Source organism: Narcine bancroftii, chromosome 5 (genome assembly GCF_036971445.1).
Source record: "Narcine bancroftii isolate sNarBan1 chromosome 5, sNarBan1.hap1, whole genome shotgun sequence".
NCBI lineage: Eukaryota > Metazoa > Chordata > Chondrichthyes > Torpediniformes > Narcinidae > Narcine > Narcine bancroftii.
In genome coordinates, this window is record NC_091473.1 from 150,357,165 (window position 1) to 150,376,473 (window position 19,309).

General features: G+C 45.3%; 1 protein-coding gene across 2 annotated transcripts in view; it reads left to right on the plus strand.

Moving 5' to 3' along the window:
* The window catches only part of adgrl4 (adhesion G protein-coupled receptor L4), a 142,763-nt gene that overhangs the window by 94,272 nt on the left and 29,182 nt on the right, over window positions 1-19,309 (plus strand). For both annotated transcript variants that reach the window (XM_069939370.1, XM_069939368.1), the window contains 3 exons: window positions 4,196-4,399; window positions 7,377-7,597; window positions 8,782-8,848. In XM_069939370.1, the coding sequence (XP_069795471.1) occupies window positions 4,196-4,399; window positions 7,377-7,597; window positions 8,782-8,848 (492 nt within the window). The remainder of the gene's footprint in view (window positions 1-4,195; window positions 4,400-7,376; window positions 7,598-8,781; window positions 8,849-19,309) is intronic.

The window sequence follows — 19,309 nt, forward strand, 5'->3', positions numbered from 1 at the left end:
GGGAGCTACGCATGATGCTACAAAGGTCGCTGCTATCAAGGAGTTCCCACGTCCAGACAACCTCAAGGGGCTGCAGGAGTTTACGGGCATGGTCAACTTCTACAACCGATTCATCCCGGAAGCTGTGCGCATCACGCAGCCGCTATTCGCCTTCATCGCAGCTAAGCACAAAATGCTCAGCTGGACCCCAGAGGCCTGCAGTTCATTTGAGGCCACCAAGGATGCCCTCGCGAAGGCTACCATGCTCGCCCACCCGCACACCAACCTGCATATGGCGTTGATGCCTCTGCCACAGCTGTCAGTGCTGACCTGGAGCAGCAGGTGAATGGACAATGGAAGCCACTGGCATTCTTCAGCTGGCTTTTCCACCCACCAGCGCACAAGTACAGTGCTTTTGACCATGAGTTACTGGGCATATACCTGGCGGTGTGGCATTTCCGCTATTTCTTGGAAGGGAGGACTTTTACCATCTTCACTGACCACAAACCCCTCACTCAGGCACTCGTGATGGTGAAGGACCCCTGGTTGGCCCGCCAGCAGTGTCACCTCTCCTTCATGTTGGAGTTTACCACTGACATTTGGCATAAGGCGGGTAAGGACACATGGTCGCCGATGCACACTCGTGACCGAACATCTGCGTGCTGAAGCCTGCCCTCGTCTTCGACCAGCTCGCCTGAACCAGAAGTCTGATGAGGAGTCATGAGCCTTCAGGGCTGCCATCATGGGCTTGCAGTTCCAAGACCTCCTAACTCCAAGCGGTGGAAGCACCGACCTGTGCGATGTCTCCATGAGCACCCTGCGGCCAGTGGTTCCCCAGCAGTGGCGTAGGTAAGTCTTCTATCACATCCAATACCTTTCTCACCCATCCATCAGGTGTATAGTCTGGATGGTGCCAGAGCAGTTCGTCTGGCATGGGCTGTGGAAGCAGATCACAGGCTGGGCCAGAACATGCACCCATTGCAAAATATCCAAGGTACACAGGCACACCAGGGCACCCGTTCAAGAGTTTGAGCACATCCGGGAATGGTTCAGCCACATTCAAGTGGACATGAGCCTTTACCCATTTCTGAGGGCAACCGTTACTTGTTCACAGTGGTGGACCACACCACTCATTGACCCGAGGTGATACCGATGCTGGACGCCTTCACGGACTCCTGCTCCCTGGGCCACCCATGGTTGGGCTCCATGGTTGGGTCACCCAGTTCGGCATTCTGAATCACTAACAGGTTGAGGATTGAGCTACACCGTGCCACAGCCTATCACCCGCAGGCCAATGGGCTGGTCGAACGTCTACAATGCCACCTTAAGTCGGCACTTATTGTCCACCTCACCAGTTCCAGCTGGGTGGGCGAACTGCCTTGGGTGCTCCTGGGCATCCGCTCCATGCCCAAGGAGGATTTGCAGGCTGAGCTGGTCTACGGCACACCACTGGCACTTCCTGGTGAGTTCATCAACGCGCCTCACAGCCCCCAGCCGTCACCGCACAAGCTCCTTCACCACCACTGGGCCCACTTGGACTCCTTCGCACCCCCATCGCTGCCCAGACACGGCACACGGCCAACTCACGTACACAGCAAGCTGCTTTCCGCAGAGTACAATTTTATTCGGCGGGGCCCACCCGCAGCACCTCAGCAGAGACCGCACAAGGGGCTATACAAGGTTGTCCAGCATTCAGGGTCTACATTTATGCTGGACATTGGCGGCAGGCAGGAACTGTTTACTGTGGACAGGCTGAAGCCAGCACACCTCGACCCCACTGAACCAGTGATTGTGGCCCAGTCCAAGAAGCAAGGCCGCCCAGCTAAAAATGGCATTGGCACTGGTTCTGGGGGGGGAGGGCTTGTGTGGCGGCACACCACTAGGCAGGCGAACCGGCCCCGTTTGTAATCCACACGGCAGGGCAGCTGGCCAAAATGGCGCTATTGGGGGTTTCCCCTTCTTTTCAGCACAGGGCTCAGAAGCACGCGCTGGGGGACCACGTGATGCCCGGGTGATGTCAGCGCCCCCCAGCACTGTTCTTAGCCAGGTCTGGGCTGGGAGAATAAGTCCATCCCAGCAGCCTGCAATAAATCAGTTCTGCTCACTGAACTCAACCCATCTGGTTTGTGTTCTTTCAGTAGCAATGTTGCTGCCGCTACAGATAAATCTCTGGATCCTGACAAGGTCTTCGCTAGGACCCTGAAGGAGGTTAGTGTATCAACAGTGGGGGCTCTGACAGAAATATTTAAAATGTCACTGGCCACAGGGAAGGTGCCAGAGGATTGGAGGGTGGCTCATGTTGTTCCACCGTTTAAAAAAGGCTCGCAAAGTAAACCTGGTAATTATAGGCCTGTTAGTCTGACGTCAGTGGTGGGTAAATTAATGGAGGGTGTACTTAGAGATGGTATGTACAATTATTTGGAAAGACAGGGATTGATTAGAGTAGTCAACACGGTCTTGTACATGTTCGATCACGTTTAACAAATCTTATAGTTTTTTGAGGAGGTTACTAAGAAGGTAGATGAGGGGAAGGCTGTGGGTGGTAGAGAGAGTTTATGGCATATTGGCCTTCATAAATCCTGTTGAGTACAGGTTTTGGGATCTTATAGTAAGGCCAGGTGGGATGTCATATTGAATTTGTATAAGGCATTGGTAAGACAAATTTGGAATATTGTGTGCAGTTTTGGTCATCGAATTCTTTGGCTTGGCTTCGCGGATGAAGATTTATGGAGGGGGTAAAAAGTCCACGTCAGCTGCAGGCTCGTTTGTGGCTGACAAGTCCGATGCGGGACAGGCAGACACGGTTGCAGCGGCTGCAGGGGAAAATTGGTTGGTTGGGGTTGGGTGTTAGGTTTTTCCTCCTTTGCCTTTTGTCAGTGAGGTGGGCTCTGCGGTCTTCTTCAAAGGAGGTTGCTGCCCGCCGAACTGTGAGGCGCCAAGATGCACGGTTTGAGGCGATATCAGCCCACTGGCGGTGGTCAATGTGGCAGGCACCAAGAGATTTCTTTAGGCAGTCCTTGTACCTTTTCTTTGGTGCACTTCTGTCACGGTGGCCAGTGGAGAGCTCGCCATATAACACGATCTTGGGAAGGCGATGGTCCTCCATTCTGGAGACGTGACCCACCCATAGGAAGGATATAAACAGAATAGAGAGAGTGCAGAGGAGATTTATAAGAATGTTGACTGGGTTTCAGGGTTTGAGTTACAGGAAAAGGTTGAGCAGGCTGGGACTTTTATTCCCTGGAGCGTAGAAGATCGAGGGATGATTTGATAGAGGTATTTAAAATTATGAGTGGGACAGATAGAGGAAATATGGATAGGCTTTTTTTCCATTGAGAGTGGGGGAGATTCAAACAAGAGAACATGGATTGAGATTGAGAGGGGAAAAGTATGGGGGAAACATTAATTTCTTCACTCAGAGGGTGGTGGGAGTGTGGAATGAGCTTCCGGCCGAAGTGGTAGATGCAGGTTCGATTTTAATATTTAAGGAAAGGTTGGAGAGGTATATGGATGAGAGAGGTGCGGACAGTTACTGGCCAGGTGCGGGAAAATGGGACTAGGTGGGAGAAGATGTTTGGCATGGACCAGAAGGGAAGAACTGGCCTATTCTGTGTCATATTGCTATATACGGAAATGTCAGGGGCAAGATTATTTACGCAGAGAATGATTGATGCTTATAATCCATTGCCAGGACTGGTGGTGGAGCCCGGTGCAATAGCGACATTCAAAAGACTCATGGATAGGCACATGGATGTAAGTAAAGCATTATGGGTGTGAGGATTCTTGTGGAGCAGGTTTACATGGGTCAGCATAACATTGTAAGCCAAAGGAAGTCTACTGTGCAGTCATGTTCTGTTCTATGTTCATTTCATTACATTCACTTACAATATGTCAATATATCACTGCTATAACACCCACAATCTCTCAGTAAAATATTTACCAGCTCTCTCCATCCCCTCTAAAACTCCCTGCTAAACCACTATTTCACTTCTTTATTTTTCTCAAAGTCTACTTTTCAATTCTAGCCCATTTCCGATCTTTTGGTCACTTCGCATTATTTGATTCAGTGTCAAATTTAAGCTGATGATCACTCCTGTGAAGCACCCCTTGGGAAATTCTTCTGCAGCGGAGACCTCATACAAATGTAAGCTGTTGCTTCTTGTTTCATCTGCATCTTTCACACAGAAACTAAATCTTGACATTTACTCCCTTACAGGATGTTCTACATAACAATATCCTGACTCGAATCACCCAGCTGGGAATTATCGTGTCCTTGATCTGCCTGTCAATTTGCATCTTTACCTTCTGTTTCTTCAGCGAGATTCAGAGCACGAGAACCACCATTCACAAGAACCTATGTTTCAGTCTCTTCATTGCAGAGCTGCTATTCCTGACTGGGATTAACATGAACAGCAATAAGGTAAGGAATGCAAATGAACGTCAACTCCACCAACATGCTCAATCCCCCACAGCAAGGATTCTTCCAAACCATTAAGTGAACCACAATTTTATTCAGTGGTACCAATAAACCAGGCTTGAACCATCACTGTAAATTCAGAGCCAATGTTAATTCACTATTAGCTCTGCAGAAAGCTCTGTGAATAGGGCATTAATATGCCTCATTATTGTCTGATTATAAAATATCCCAGGGCATTATCCCAGAATCAAACCCATCCCATATGCCTTTGGTTACCCTCTGGATCTTTTCATAAGGCTTGAGATCTGTTCATCTCTTATAATAATGATCATGTCTCAATCCATCCTGGATTACTTTGCTGGTACAATTATATATTTAAAGACATAATAAACTGAGGGACATAGAGAATTAATATAAAATGAGTGCTTGATGAGTTGGGGAGGGTGAGGCAAGAACTGGAGGACATGGGCGAAAGGTGAAATGTTTTAGGGTAACATTAAAGGCCAGTTTATTCACTCAGACAGTGGTGAAAGTGTGGAACAAGCAGCCAGTTGAGGAGATGGGTGAGGGTTCAATTCAAGATTCAAGAGAAGGTACATGGATGGGAAGGGAATAGTCTGGATGCAGGTTGATCGGTTTGGCAGAATAAAGAGATTGGCATTGATTAGATGGGCTGAAGCGCCTGTTTCTGTGCTTCAGGTCTACGGTTCTATGTTTGGTGGACTTGTTTCAATGTTGTGTGAATTAAAGCAGACACACAAAGTTAAGTCACAACCCAGCCTCTACTGGTCTGGCCAGCTGCTCTTTTGTAATGTCTCCAATATAATGCTATGACGTAAGGTACCTATAATTTCTCCTGCCATCTCAATGATTACACTTGATGGCGGATTTCAGATCAAGCCATTCACAGCGAAGGAGTTTTATAGATGTGTGTGAAATTGGGGTCAGGAGAAGTACCAGAAGATTGGAGGGTTGTAAATGCTGTTCCCCAGTTCAAGAATGGGTAACCATGGAAATTATAGACCAGTGGCTCTTACTTCAGTAGTGGGCAAGCTGAGGGAGAAGATCCTGAAAGGCAGGATTTACAAGCATTTAGAGAGGATGGTCAGCATGGCTTCGTCAAGGGAAGGTTGTGTCTCATGAGACTGATTAAATTCTTTGAGGCTGTAGCAATTTACATTGCTGAAGGTCGAGCGATGGATGGGGTGGTAGAGAGAGTTTATGGCATATTGGCCTTCATAAATCCTGTTGAGTACAGGTTTTGGGATCTTATAGTAAAGTTGTATAAGACATTGGTGAGGCCAAATTTAGAGAATTGTGTGCAGTTTTGGTCACCTAACTAGAGGAGAGATATCAATAAGATTGAAAGAGTGCAGAGAAGATTCATTCGGATGTTGCCCAGACTTCAGGAACTAAGTTGCAAGGAAAGGTTAAATATGTGAGGATATTATTCCCTGGAGCTTAGAAGAATGAGGGGAGATTTGACAGAGATATTTAAAATTATGAGGGGGGTAGACAGAGTAAATGTCAATAGGCTTTTCCACTGAGAGTAGGTGAGATACAAACCAGAAGACATGGGTTAAGAGTGAAAGGGGAAAAGTTTAGGAGAAACATGAGGGGGAACTTTTTCACACAGAGAGTGGTGGGAATGTGGAACGAGCTGCCAGTGAAGAGGTGAATTTGGCCTGAATTTTAACATTTGAGAAGAATTTAGAGAGATACATGGATGGGAGAGGGATGGAGGGATATGGACTGGGGCAGGTCCGTGGGTCCAGGCACAATTATACAATTAGTTTCCAATTAAGCAAAAGCTGATCCATTGAAATTCCTTATGTCCGAAAGTTTGTTCAGATGAGATAAAATGTCACAATTTGAAAAACAGTTGAAAAAAAAATGTTCCCACTGTGCTCCAATGGGGCTACAGGGAATCAGTTTTACAAAGGAGAAATTTGTCCACAGGTTACACATCGAAAGAAAGGAGAGCACGGATTATTTATTTATAAATTGTCATTTTTTGCCATGAGTTACTGCAACTTTTTGATAAACTTCATTGAAGCATTCTCAGAATTTGAATCGGATACCACGCTCTCTCCCCACTCGGCTGCGCAAGCCGTGCTTTCTCCTCGCTCACCCTCCCGAGCCATGCTCTCTCCCCCCTTGCCTGCCCGAACTGCGCTCTCTCCCCACTCGTCCAAGCCCTCGCTTTGTCAAATACCCTTTCAACAGGGGTCACTGAAATTCTGCTGGAGGACAATCCATGCGCAATCTCCTACCACTTACAGGCGAGGTGAGACCCTCGGTCTCCTGGGCAGGAGTGGGGACCTCAGGCTCCCAGGCAGGATTGAGAGCAGCGGTGGGGAGGTGTCGGAGATCAGCGACTGGATGGGGAGGTGTCGGGGATCGGCAACAGCCGATACAATTATTCTCCTGATGTGATTGGGTGGCGTTAGAGAAAATTCCTGAATATCTGAAAAATCTGCTTAACCGACATAGGTCTGGTCCCAAGCATTTTGGATAATCGGGAATGTACGGTACTGTAGTTCAACATAGACAAGATCTGAAGGGGGCTGTTTCTGTGCTGTAATGTTCTATGGTTCTAAGTGTTAATGTCTTATTGATGAAAGTTAAGTTCACGGGTGGAAAGGCCTATCGAAGATATCAACCCACTGTCACAGTTTGGTGACAGTAAAAAACAGAAAATGTTTCAATGCTCAGCGGATCAGGCAGAGGTGAAAAGCGAGTTAAAATTTCAGATTGATGACTGAATTATTCTAATGAAGAGTCATCGGCTTGAAGCATCTATCCTGTGCTCTGAGATGTTGAGTGTTTCCAATATTTCCTGTTTTTATTTTAGACTTCCCAAACTTTTTGTTTTGAGACATTTGGTGATGGCCATCAAGAGTCAATGTTGTGTCTATTCTCTGCACCTCCATCTTCCCCCCGACCACCAACTCCCAAACACCTACCCCCCTCCTCCCAGCTGCTCTGTTCCATTGTAGCAGGACTTCTTCATTACTTTTTCCTGGCTGCCTTTGCCTGGATGTGCATCGAGGGCATTCACCTTTACCTCATTGTTGTTGGGGTCATCTACAACAAAGGGTTCCTGCACCGGAATTTTTACATCTTCGGTTATGGCAGTCCGTCTGTCGTCGTGGGGATCTCGGCACTACTCGGCTACAAGTATTACGGCACGGATAAGATGTAAGTACCTTGTGGGGGCCGCGTTGGCCAATCACCTTGAGCCTTCGGCTAAGCACAATGGGTTGGGCAGCTCGAGTGGGAGAAAAAGAATGGTCGGCATTTCAAGCTGAAGCCCTTCAGAAGCAGAGTGAAGAGGATTGGATGGGAGCTGATTTGCTGGGGTAACTCATCAGTTCAGGCATCTTCAGTAGGGAGTCAATGTTTCAGGTCAAGACACTCTGGTGTCAACATAAAATGATGGCTCTCCATCACCCTCCACAGATGCTGCCTGACCTCCTGAGTTCCTCCAGCAACTCGGCTTACTTTTTGCTCTAGAAATCTGTGGTCTCTTGGTGTCTCCCACCTTTCAAGAGCATCTTAATAAAAAGAAGGAAAAAGGATGGAAATGTTTGGGGAAGGTGTTTCAGAGTTTGGGCTGCAAAGAGGGTAGAATGAAGGAAGTATAGATACATAAGGGAAGTGTGGATAATTAGAGCTGTAAAAAAGGGATTGAACACACTCAAGGGAAAATAACTTGGAGGTTAATGACCAAATGAGCAATGAGATGGGATTGGCTGGGTTACCCATTAAAGAGCTGGCTTGTTTCCAATGGGCTGAATGGTCTCCTTTGATTCTCCATTCATTCATTCAGATGCCTTGGCGTTCGGCATGGGCGATAATGTCTCTTCATCCGTCATGCTCTCTGACCCTCCAAATTATTGCTGTTTCCTCCCCCATCCTCCTTCGTTGAAGGCTCCATTGACCATGGTCGATGTTGGAGTTCATGATTAATCAAGGGAAAAATACTGAAGTGTTTTCCTGTTGCCTTCCTCAGTTGCAGTGTCCACACTGGGCCACTGATCCGCAGATTCATCTGCACAGCATTTTTAGTTTTACAGCCCTAAACTCCAATTTGTAGAATCTACTTGTAAAAACCATCCACCATCGGCAACCCATGGCTTCACGTGACCCTGATTGGGAGGCTAAGCAGGTACTCCACCTTGCCTAAGGGTGACCTGTAGAGATTCGCCAAATCTATAATTGTGTCAACACAGTGAGGTCAAAGCTCCACTGGGAATGGGGAATCAGCTAGGGTATACGGGTTGAGGAGAGGTTGTGGAGGGAGAACATTGGGCTTTGTGGAAAAAAAATCTTTGGTGTTATCTTTCTCACAAGCCATTTTTCTCAATCTTTTTTCCACGCAGCTGTTGGCTCAGCACCGAAAACAACTTCATATGGAGCTTCATTGGACCAGCATGTTTAATCATTTTAGTAAGTTGAGACTTTACAAACCGAAAACTGAAGTTTTTTTGGAATCCAATTTTTCACAGAAGGGTTCCCATCCCTACTGTGAGTCAACAAGGATTTCCAAATCTATTTGTTACCGACTTCCTCATATAAGTGTGACCCAAACCCAAACCTAAATCTGTGCAATCCACCCAACAAAAGGATCATAGAACATTACAGCAAAGAAACAGGTCCTTCGGTCCTTCTAATAATTTTTCTGCCTCGTCCCACTATCATGCACCCAGACAATATCCTTCTCATCCACGTACCTGTCCAAATTTTTCTTACACGTACCATTCACCTGGTTATTTCCTGGTAGCCTATTCTCCTTCACATGCCCACCAGCTTCCTTTGATACCAGCACTGCTTTCACAAGGGATGATTTCAACCAGTTAATATTCCTAAAATGTGGGAGGAAACCAGAGCGCCTGGAGAAAACTCACAGTCATGGGAAAAAATGTTGAAATTGCTCACCAGGCTTGAAGACAGTTTCTTCCCCCCAGTCATCAGGCTCATGAATGAACCCTCATGCTGCCCTTGCTTGGTACTCATTGATCTTATTTGATTGTAACTTGATGCTCTCATTGTGCTTTTGGCCCTCTGCTATACATGGCTGCATGCATGTTAGAGCTAATTTGTTGGACTACTCACAGAAGAACTCCTTTCACTGTACTAGGTATTATGTGACAAATAAAATTAAATGTGCAAACTTTACATGACAGTACCAGACCACTGGGGTGTGAGGCAGTGGAGCTAACAGCTACATCACGGTGCTACCAGAGAATTGAAAAAAATTACAGTATAGGCCCTTCAGTCCACAACGTTGTGCTGACCTATGTAAACATATTTCACGTCAATCTAACCCTTTCCCACCTCAAACCCATAACCTTCCACGTGCCTATTCTAACACTCCTGGTAATGCATTACTCTCTGAATAAATAATTTATCTCTGGCGTATCCCTTAAACCGGTGGTTCCCAACCAGTGGGCCAGGTTGCTTCCATGTTGGCTCCTCAAAAATGTCGAATAAATTTCATAAAAGTGTGTTACTTGTAGAGATGCTTTTGACTTGAAAGTAAGGCTCAGTCATTCCCACTAGTGGGCCATGGCATGTTAGGCCAGAAGCCAGGGTGGGATTTAGACTGATAAAGGGTTGAGAACAACTGCCCTAAACTTTCTTCCACTCATCTTAAACAAATGTCCTCTGTGTGAAGTTATTTTATTGCAATAAAGAGACTTAGGTTCTTTTGTATTAATTACATAGGTTATTAACTACTCACGACTTCGTGGGGCATCCATTTTGTATCTCTGACTCCTTCTAGTGGTTAGGAGGAACACTAACTCCCAATTACCAAACTCTAGCATTTGCTATTGTCGCCCCAGGAAAAATGAGCTGGATGTCCACTCTGTCTCTGCCCCTCATAAGCTTATTTATTAAGTCAATGGAAGGATCTGAGCCTAACGCACGCAAGTGGAATTGGTGCAGGTGTAGATTTTTGGACAGCATGGACAAGTTGAGCTGAAGCTTTCCTCAATAAATCTACGTAGAGTTTTCCACCGAAAGGGAACATCTTCAGCTGCCAGAGTGTCAAGGGATTATCTTCAGAACCACAATAATATAACACCAAACCCCGAATGTCAACAGGGTGCCAAGTTGAAGGGCGAGCAACTGAGAGACACGAGTACAGACTATCTATAGCTCCCATGTTGCTTAAGAGTATGTAGGTGGAACATGGACTGCACATGCTCAGTTCTGCCGTCCTCAGCCCTTAAAGGATCCCAGCCACTCACAGGAAAGACATATGCAAGCCCTTCACTACTTTGATAGCAAGTCTTTGGGCTGGTATGGCTGGCATAGCCGTTAGCCAAACACCAGCGACTCAAGCTCCCATCCCGGGCTACCTGTAAGAAGTTCATGCATTCTCCCAGTTTGAATGTGGCTTTTTCCCAGCTCCTCCAATTTCCTCCCACATTCCAAAGTTGTCGATTAATTGGGTGTGTTTGGGGCAGCACAGGTTCGTGGGGCAGAAGGGCCTAAAGCTGTTCTGTATTGCTAAATTATGCTTTTAAAAGTCACGTGCAGCAAGTGGATGGGAAAAGAGGTGGAACAAAGCTGGGGAAGGGCCAGGGTATTGGATGGAAGATGAGAGAGGTGGAGGGAGAAGGTGGGAAGAAAGAACAGGAGTAGGTAAAGAAGAGGTGGGAACAACGGAACCAGGTAAAGGTGAGGATGATCTAGGTTTGGCAAGTTCAATGTTCATGCCATTGAGTCAAGTACATCAAGGGGAGGTCAAAAGATGGAGGAGGGACTCAAAGCTGGGGAGGAGGGAAGAGATTAAAGTGAGGATGGGGTGGGGGGAAGAGGAATGGACAAGGGTGGAGTAAATGAAGGTCCCAACCCCAAACACTGACTGGCCCTTTCTACCCATGGACTTGTGGCATCTCTCCAGCTGTTCTTCAGTTACTTGTCAGTAATGGTCATAGGGACAGAAGGATAGGATAATTTGGCCCTCTGGCCCACTCCGCCATCAATGGCCAACCTACCTCAAACACTGTTATCAAAATCAGAATCAGGATTTATTATTGTGAACATGCCAGAAAATTTGCTGTTTTTCAGCGGGATTAAAGGTTCAAATAAAGGTTTAAAAATAAGTAAATTATATTTTAAAAATAAATCGTGCCTGGAGAAAGAGAGGTAGAGTCCCTGGTTCATGGTCAATTCAGAAATCTGATGGCAGAGAGACAGAGAAGCTACTATTTTAGCATTGGGTTTTCGTCTTCAAGCTCCTGTACCTCTTTCCTGCTGATAGCATGGCCTGGGTGGTTCCTTGAGGAGAGAGGCTACTTTCTTGAGACAACGCCTCTTGTAAATGCCCTCGATGGAGTGAAGATTGATGCCCATGATAGAGCTGGACAAGTTCACAACGCTCTGTGGCCTTTTCCTGTCCTGTACATTGGCACCTCCATATATGACGGTGATGCAATCAGGCAGAATGCTCTCCACGGTACACCTGTAGAAACCTGCAAGGGTCTTTGGTGTCATACCGAATCTCCTCAAACTCCTCATGGAATAGCTGCTGGAGAGCCTTCTTTGTGATTGTATTGACAACGAGGACCCAGGACAGATTTAGATTTAGATATTCACCATGGTAACAGGCCATTTCGGCCTGTGCCGCTAATTTACACCCAATTAACCTACACCCCGGTAAGTTTTGAATGGTGGGTGGAAACTGGAGACCCCGGGGAAACCCATGCAGACACGAGGAGAACGTACAAACTCCTTACAGACAGTGCAGAATTCAAACCCCAGTCCCACTCACTGGCAGCTGTAAAGGTGTTGCACTAACTGCTATGCCAACCCACAGATCTTCAGAGATGCCCTCCCCCTTGATTACTTTACTACACAGAGTGAGGGATGGATTTCTGTTTGCAATGAAAGATCACGGAACCTCAGAGGAGTGACTTGCAGAGATTCATAGTCCTCTGAGTTAAGAAATTTCTCATTAGTTCGGCCCTTATATGGAGTTAAGCAAGAAAGTCTACAGACACTATGGTTTTGGTGCAATACATGTTGGAAAAATACAGCAAGCCATGCAGCAACATTAGGAAGTAAAGGGTAACTAACATTTCGGCCCTGAGCCCTTGGTCAAGATATGAGCAAAAAGGCAGGCAGGTGCATGAATAAACAAATGCAGGGGGATGTGGGAAGAAGGGGCAGGGGGAAGGACACAGGTTAACAGGCAAGAGGTTACTGGTGAATACATATGGAGGGTAGAAGAGAGGAAAGTTAAGTAGAGATGGAGGAGAGGGTAGCTCTCTGATTAGAGAAGGAAGGGAAAGGGGTGGGGGGTAGAGGTAAGGAGGCTGAGGATAGGGAAAGAGAGAGATTTGGGGAAGAGGTTTAACGGAAATTGGACAAGAGGATGTTAATGCCGATCACAAGATCACATGATAGAGGAGCAGAAGTCAGCCCACTGGCCCATCGAGTCTGCTCTGCCATTCTAATCATGAGCTGAGCCATCTACTCAGTCAGCCCCACTCCCCGCTTTCTCCCCCGCAACCCTTCATGCCTTGACTAATCAAGTACTTGTCGGTCTCTGCCTTAAATACGCCTCGTTTCCAAGGCCGCCTGTCGCAACAGGTCCTACAGTCTCACGACCCTCTGACTAAAGAAATTTCTGTTCTAAGTGGATGCTCTTTAATCCTGAAGTTGTGCCCTCTCTTACCATGGGAAACCTCCTTGCTACATTCACTCTGTCCAGGTCTTTCAACATTCAAAATGCCTCTACGAGGTCCTCTCTTATTCTTCTCTACTCTAAGCAGTAAAGTCCAAGAGCCTAACAGCCTATTTTACAAACCTTCCTCTTCAACACCCACCCAGAGCCCTTCATTTTCATCTTCAGCTGCTTATGAGAAAAGAAATATAAACTTCTGCTTTATTAAAATTTTGCCTGCTTTGTTTTCATAGTCCCTGCTCTTGTTTACTAAAAATTTATGGAAGATATAATCCCTTGAGCAAAACTATAATTAAATAACGGCTGCGCTAGATGAGCCATCATTCTGGACATAACATCTGCTATTGAATGATCATCTCAATGTCTGACTTGGTAATATGCGAAGTACTGAGAAATAACTCGCCCAGAATGAGTTTATGTCAAGCAATAGAACAGTATATTGCATTCCACCAAGAATATTATGGGTCTGCCATTGATATTAAAATTACTATTTAAAAAATCAGCTTCCATTTTTCAATTTAAAGCAGTAATATGCATGACAAGTTAGAAGCTTCCTCAATTTCAGGTAAAGTCTTTTCAATTGCCGAACTTCGCAGAATGATACAGCTCAGAGGAGACCACGAGGCCGACCAAGTCTATGCCTTATTTTAGGGAGGGCGGTTTCCAACTGCTCCCACGTCCCCGCAGCTTTCCGTAGAGCAGCCACGCGTTCCCACTCTGTTACCTGACCAATTCTCCGGTGTTGGTGGAAAGACTTTGGGGGGGGGGGGTGGTGTGGAGACACAGCAGAAAAATAGATCCTTTGGCCCATCAAGTCAAAGCTGACCACCAGCTTTTTTTACTCTTTCCACAGTCCCATTAACTCTCCCGAGATTTCATTACTTAGCTGCCCACTCGAAGCAATTTACAGCAGCTAGTTAAGTGACCATCCCAGCATCTCGGGGAATGTATTTGATTTAGAATTACAACACAGTGACAGGTTCTTCCAGCCTGTGAGTCTGTGCTACCCAAATACACCCATGAGACCAATAAACCTTCTAACCTTGGTTGTTTTTGGAATGTGGAAGGATACTGGAACACCCAGAATAAAATCCATATGGTCACGGCGAAAACATACAGACTCCTTACAGATAGCAGTGGATTTGAAACTGTGCTAACCGCAACCCTAACCGTGTCACCAATGGGGGATGAAAGTGGGAAACCCTGACTACCTACACGGCCACAGGGAATAACAGTCATAATATTTATGTGGCAGGAGTTTGCAGTCAGTAGCAAATTTGGGTATGAGGTTCAATGATGGAATTGCTTGAGACAGTTAGCATAGAGGGCAGCCCAGATGCCATAGTGGTTAGCGCAACGCTATTACAGCACCAGCTTCTCAGGTTCGAATCCCGAGCTGTCTGTCAGGTGTTTGCACGTTTTCCACATGTCTGCGTGGGTTTCCTCCTGGTGCTCCTTTTTCCTCCCACTCCTTCAAAAAAACATCCCGGGGTCATAGGTCAATTGGGCGACACACGTTCGTAGGACAGAAGGCCCTGTTACCGTGCTATAAGTCTATGTCTAATTTTAAAAAATTAGATAAGGTAGATCTAATCTGTATAAGGAGCAGTGATGAATGCGGATTCAATTTTGAAATTCAAGCAAGATTTGGACAGATACCTTGATTGGAGAGGTATGGAGGACTATGGACTGGGTGCAGGACTTAGCAGGATTATTGTTCAGCACAGACTAGATGGGCCAAAAGGCCTGTTTTCATGCTTTAGTTCAATGGTTCTGAATCCTGAGAGGCTTTGATCAGATGGATGTGGAGGAGACGTTGCCATCTGCAGGTCAGTTTTTAAAACACGGAGGGATGCCCATGTAAGATAAAGATGAGGTGACATTATTTTTTTCTCTCAGAGGGTTATGAATCTTTGGACTCCTCCTTCAAGAACAGCTGAAGCAGAGTCTCTGAGTATGTTTACAACAGAGATAGATAGATAGAAGATCTGCAAAAGGGGTGGAAGATTATCAGGAGGTGAATGCTACAATCAGGTCAGATTAGAATGTATCTTCAGTGTCGTTTATACAGACCAGGCGCTTCAACCCAACTCATCTCGTTGTCTAACCAAGCCAAGACCCATTTGCCTATATTTTTGACCCATTTCCTTCTAGACTTTTTCCTGTCCATAAATGTAAGATAAATACAAAAGCTGGAATCTGATGCAAATAAAGAATTGCAAGAGGTACTCGATTTCACCTATTCTATGATAAAAAGGGTTTCCACTCGCAACGCTGACTGACTCTTTCTGTCTGACATCCTGAGTGTCTCCAGCAATTATTTAAATTTAAATTTTACATTTTTTAAAATTAATTTAGACATACAGCACGGTAACAGGCCATTTTGGCCCACAAGTCCGTGCTGCCCCATTTCCAGCCAATTCACCTACATCCCTGGCACTTTTCAAATGGTGGGATGAAACCAGAGCTCCCTGAGGAAACCCTATGCAGACATGGGGAGAAGGTACAAACTCCTTACAGACAGTGTGGGATTCGAATCCCGGTCCCGATCGCTGGTGCCGTAAAAGTGTTGAGCTCACCACTGAACCAGCCCTGCCACTTTATTTGTTCCTGTCCGTATATGTCCGAATGTCTTTTAAATGCTGTGATTCTACCTACCTCTACCATTTCCTCTGACAGCTTGTTCCATGCACCCACCACCCTCTGTGTGAAAAAGATCGGGTTCGATCTTTCCCCTCTCACCTTAAACTGAAACCTTCCAGTTTTAGACTCCCCTCCCATGGGAAAATGACAGTGACTGTTCACCTTATTTATGCCCCTCCATGAAATTACAAACTTCTTTGTTGCCTTTCACATTCCAGAGTCCCAGTCTATCCAGCCTCTACTTCTAACTCAAGCCCTCCAATCCCGTTACCATCTTTGAGATTTTTTTCCTGCACCCTTTCCAGCGAGCAATATATATGCAGGAGAAATATACAGCCATATGTCGACTTATGCCCGATTGAGTAACGTCCAATCGCAGACATGTCCGAGGTCACCACAAGGGCTTAATAAAAATTTTAAAACTTACACCAGGTAAGACGTCGGTGAACGTTAGCAGACGTGAAGTTAGGCATCATGCGTTCAACATGTGGGCTCAAAAGCCAACACAAAACAATTGCAGTGTATAATGGTACACAATATACACCTAACTTATAGTGGACTGTGCATATATGTAATTGAAATCTATAATGTGTATATATGCATGTACAATATAGAGATTTAGGTAAATAGGTATGTGTATCTTACGTTGTGCAGTATATATCATCTATAATGATCGACTTATGCCCAAATCGATTTGCGTCCCCACTTCCAGAACATAACCCAGAAGCAAGTTGATGCATGGCTGTACATATTAAGTAAAACCATGGTATTTAGCACCTATGGGGATTTGTAGATGCCGGATAAGTGTATTTTCTGGTTGCCTGAGACTTACTCTGACAACACCTGACTAAAATACCTCATGATCCACTGATTTCTGTTCACTGGACAATTCTAACATACAGATTTTTTTTTTTTTTGCCGTTTGCTTGAGGCTGCCAGTTTCTTGAATTCCAAACACCGATCGGGTTGGGGTGGGGGGTGGGGGTGGGGTGGGGTTTACTGCAGAAAAATAAATACGTATTGTTTAATAAAGAGTGGAGTCTTGAATGGCCAGTGTGAGCGCCGTGATGAGCAGGACTGAATGGCTTATTCCTGTTGGCAATTTGTATGTTCAGCAGGTGAAGTCACGGTTAACAACTTTGTGGCAAGGAATGAATTGGAGACGGACAGAAATTATAGCAAGTTATAAATCCAAAGAAGGATAAACTGCCAAGTAGAGATTATAAATTACCATATCAAAAGAAAATAATTGAATGGGAACCATGGATGGGGCTCAAGAAAATGACTCCAGTGGGGATAATCCAATCAGGAGTAACTTCAAGTTCAAGATCAAATTTATTGTCACATGTGCTAACATGTAGTGATAGAGGTTGTTCTGCAAGCAAACCAGTAGATATCTAGTCCATATCACAAGTAGAGCACAATACAAAAGGGCAGAATTACCGAGAGAAAAAGACCTTTATAATTTTACCCATATGAGGCTCATTCAGAAGTCTGGTAACGGCAGGAAAGAAACTGCCCTTGAATCTGGTGGTGTGTGATCTTACGGTCCTGAATCTCTTTCCTGAGGGGAGCGTGTGACCGGGATGGGATGTGCTTTTTAATACGTTGGGCTTCTTCTCCAGAGCAGTGGGAGTTGTAGATGGAGGGGCGGGTGCGATGACATGAGCTGTGGGCACAATTCTCTGCAGTATCTTGCGGTCTGGGGCAGAGCAGTTCACGTCCCAGCGATGACAGGGTGCTTTCATCGGTGAACCTGCATCTGGGATGCAGATGAGGACCCAAATTTCCAGAGGTTTCTGAGGGACTTTCACAGCAAGAAGGTAGGAGAGGGGACAAGTTTCAGTGGTTTGATATCACAGTTTTAACGGCACTTTAAAAGAAACCGTGGATTATTTTTAGCATAATCTACCTAGGATAATTAGCTCTCTTCAACAAAGATAAGTGACATCTTCCCATGCTCTACCCAGTGTAAAAAAAAATCTTGGCACTTTTGGCTCTGTCATGTGGAGCCACAATTAGTGCGAGCTCCTGACACGTTTCAGCTGTAACCATCCATATTAATGCAAGAGAACTTATGCCTCTCGCTTTTCTGAGTTGATGTTACAGACAGTGCCACTTTTCCAGCTTATAAATATTATCGCCGTAGCTAAATTAATTCCCCAACAGATGGAACAACAGTGTTCTCAAAGTTTGTCAGTGGAGATGGGAATCAGCATTTAGTGCACGATTCCCTGGGTTGTGGGCGCGAAGAGCACTTGTGATTGAGTCGGGCTATTAGAGAAAAAGTGTTCACCCCCAATCTAATGGCCAAGCAAGGCAGAGTCTCAGGAAGTCTATAGCAGTCACGTGCAAGTCCGACTCCCAACTAAATATTACATGAAGTAAAATGAAAAAGACATGAAACAAGAGCACGTCGTCTGCGCCACGACTCACTTCATTTATCTCAATCGTTCCACTATTTGTACCTTTCTCCAACTAAGAATGGGGTAACTATAACGGCGTACTATATCTGTAACTGTATGCTGCAGATAAGGCTGTCACACCCCAAAAAATGTGTCATTCTCCAATTGTTTGTGATTTTCTCCAGGGGAATACAACTCTGCATTTCCATATTCCATCATGTAATATTTAGTTGGGAGTCGGACTTGCACATGACTGCTATATACTTCCTGGCTACTGACAAAGCGACCTTCGCAAACGGAATTTAGTACTTGGACAGTTTAAAACTCATGTCCATATTTCTCCCCAGAAGGTACAATTCCGGATCTTGTGGAAAATCCACTTTTGTAATTTTTTTTCAGAATGTCCCGCAGGTCCTCCCAGAATGATCTCACCTTTGTGCACGCCAGGTTGTATGGATAAAGGTTACAATCTCCACACTTAAAGCACATATCCAAAGTTTCTGGTTTAGATTTATGTTTGTGCTGTGAGGTACAGTTGATGCAAGAAATTATATTGCACCAACATGTACCTGGCATTAATAACTGCTGTCATGCTGTCCAGACATAGATCAGACCAGAACCGTATAACCATATATAACCAAATAATAATTACAGCTCAGAAACAAGCTAATTCGGCCCTTCTAGTCCATGCTGAACACCTTCTTCCACCTAGACCCATTGACCCACACCCGGCCCATAACTCTCCACACCTCTCTCATCCATATACCTATCCAACTTTTCCTTAAACATTAAAATCAAGCCTGCAGCTACCACTTTGGCCAAAAGCTCATTCCACACTCCCACCACCCTCTGAGTGAAAAAAATTCCCCCTCATGTTTCCCCCATACTTTTCCCCCTTCAATCTTAATCTATATGAAACATCTAAGATTATGAAGGGTATGGATAGGATAGATGTATGAAGGTTTTTTGAGCTGGCCAGGGAAAGTTAAACAAGAGGACACAGTCTCAAGGTTCGGGGGAATAGATTTAGGACAGAGATGAAGAAAAATAGTTTTTCCCAGAGAGTAGTGAATGTTTGGAATTCTCTAACCAGGGAAGTGGTTGAGGCTGCCTCATTAAACATATTTAAAATTCAGGTAGATAAATTTTTACATGATAGAGGAA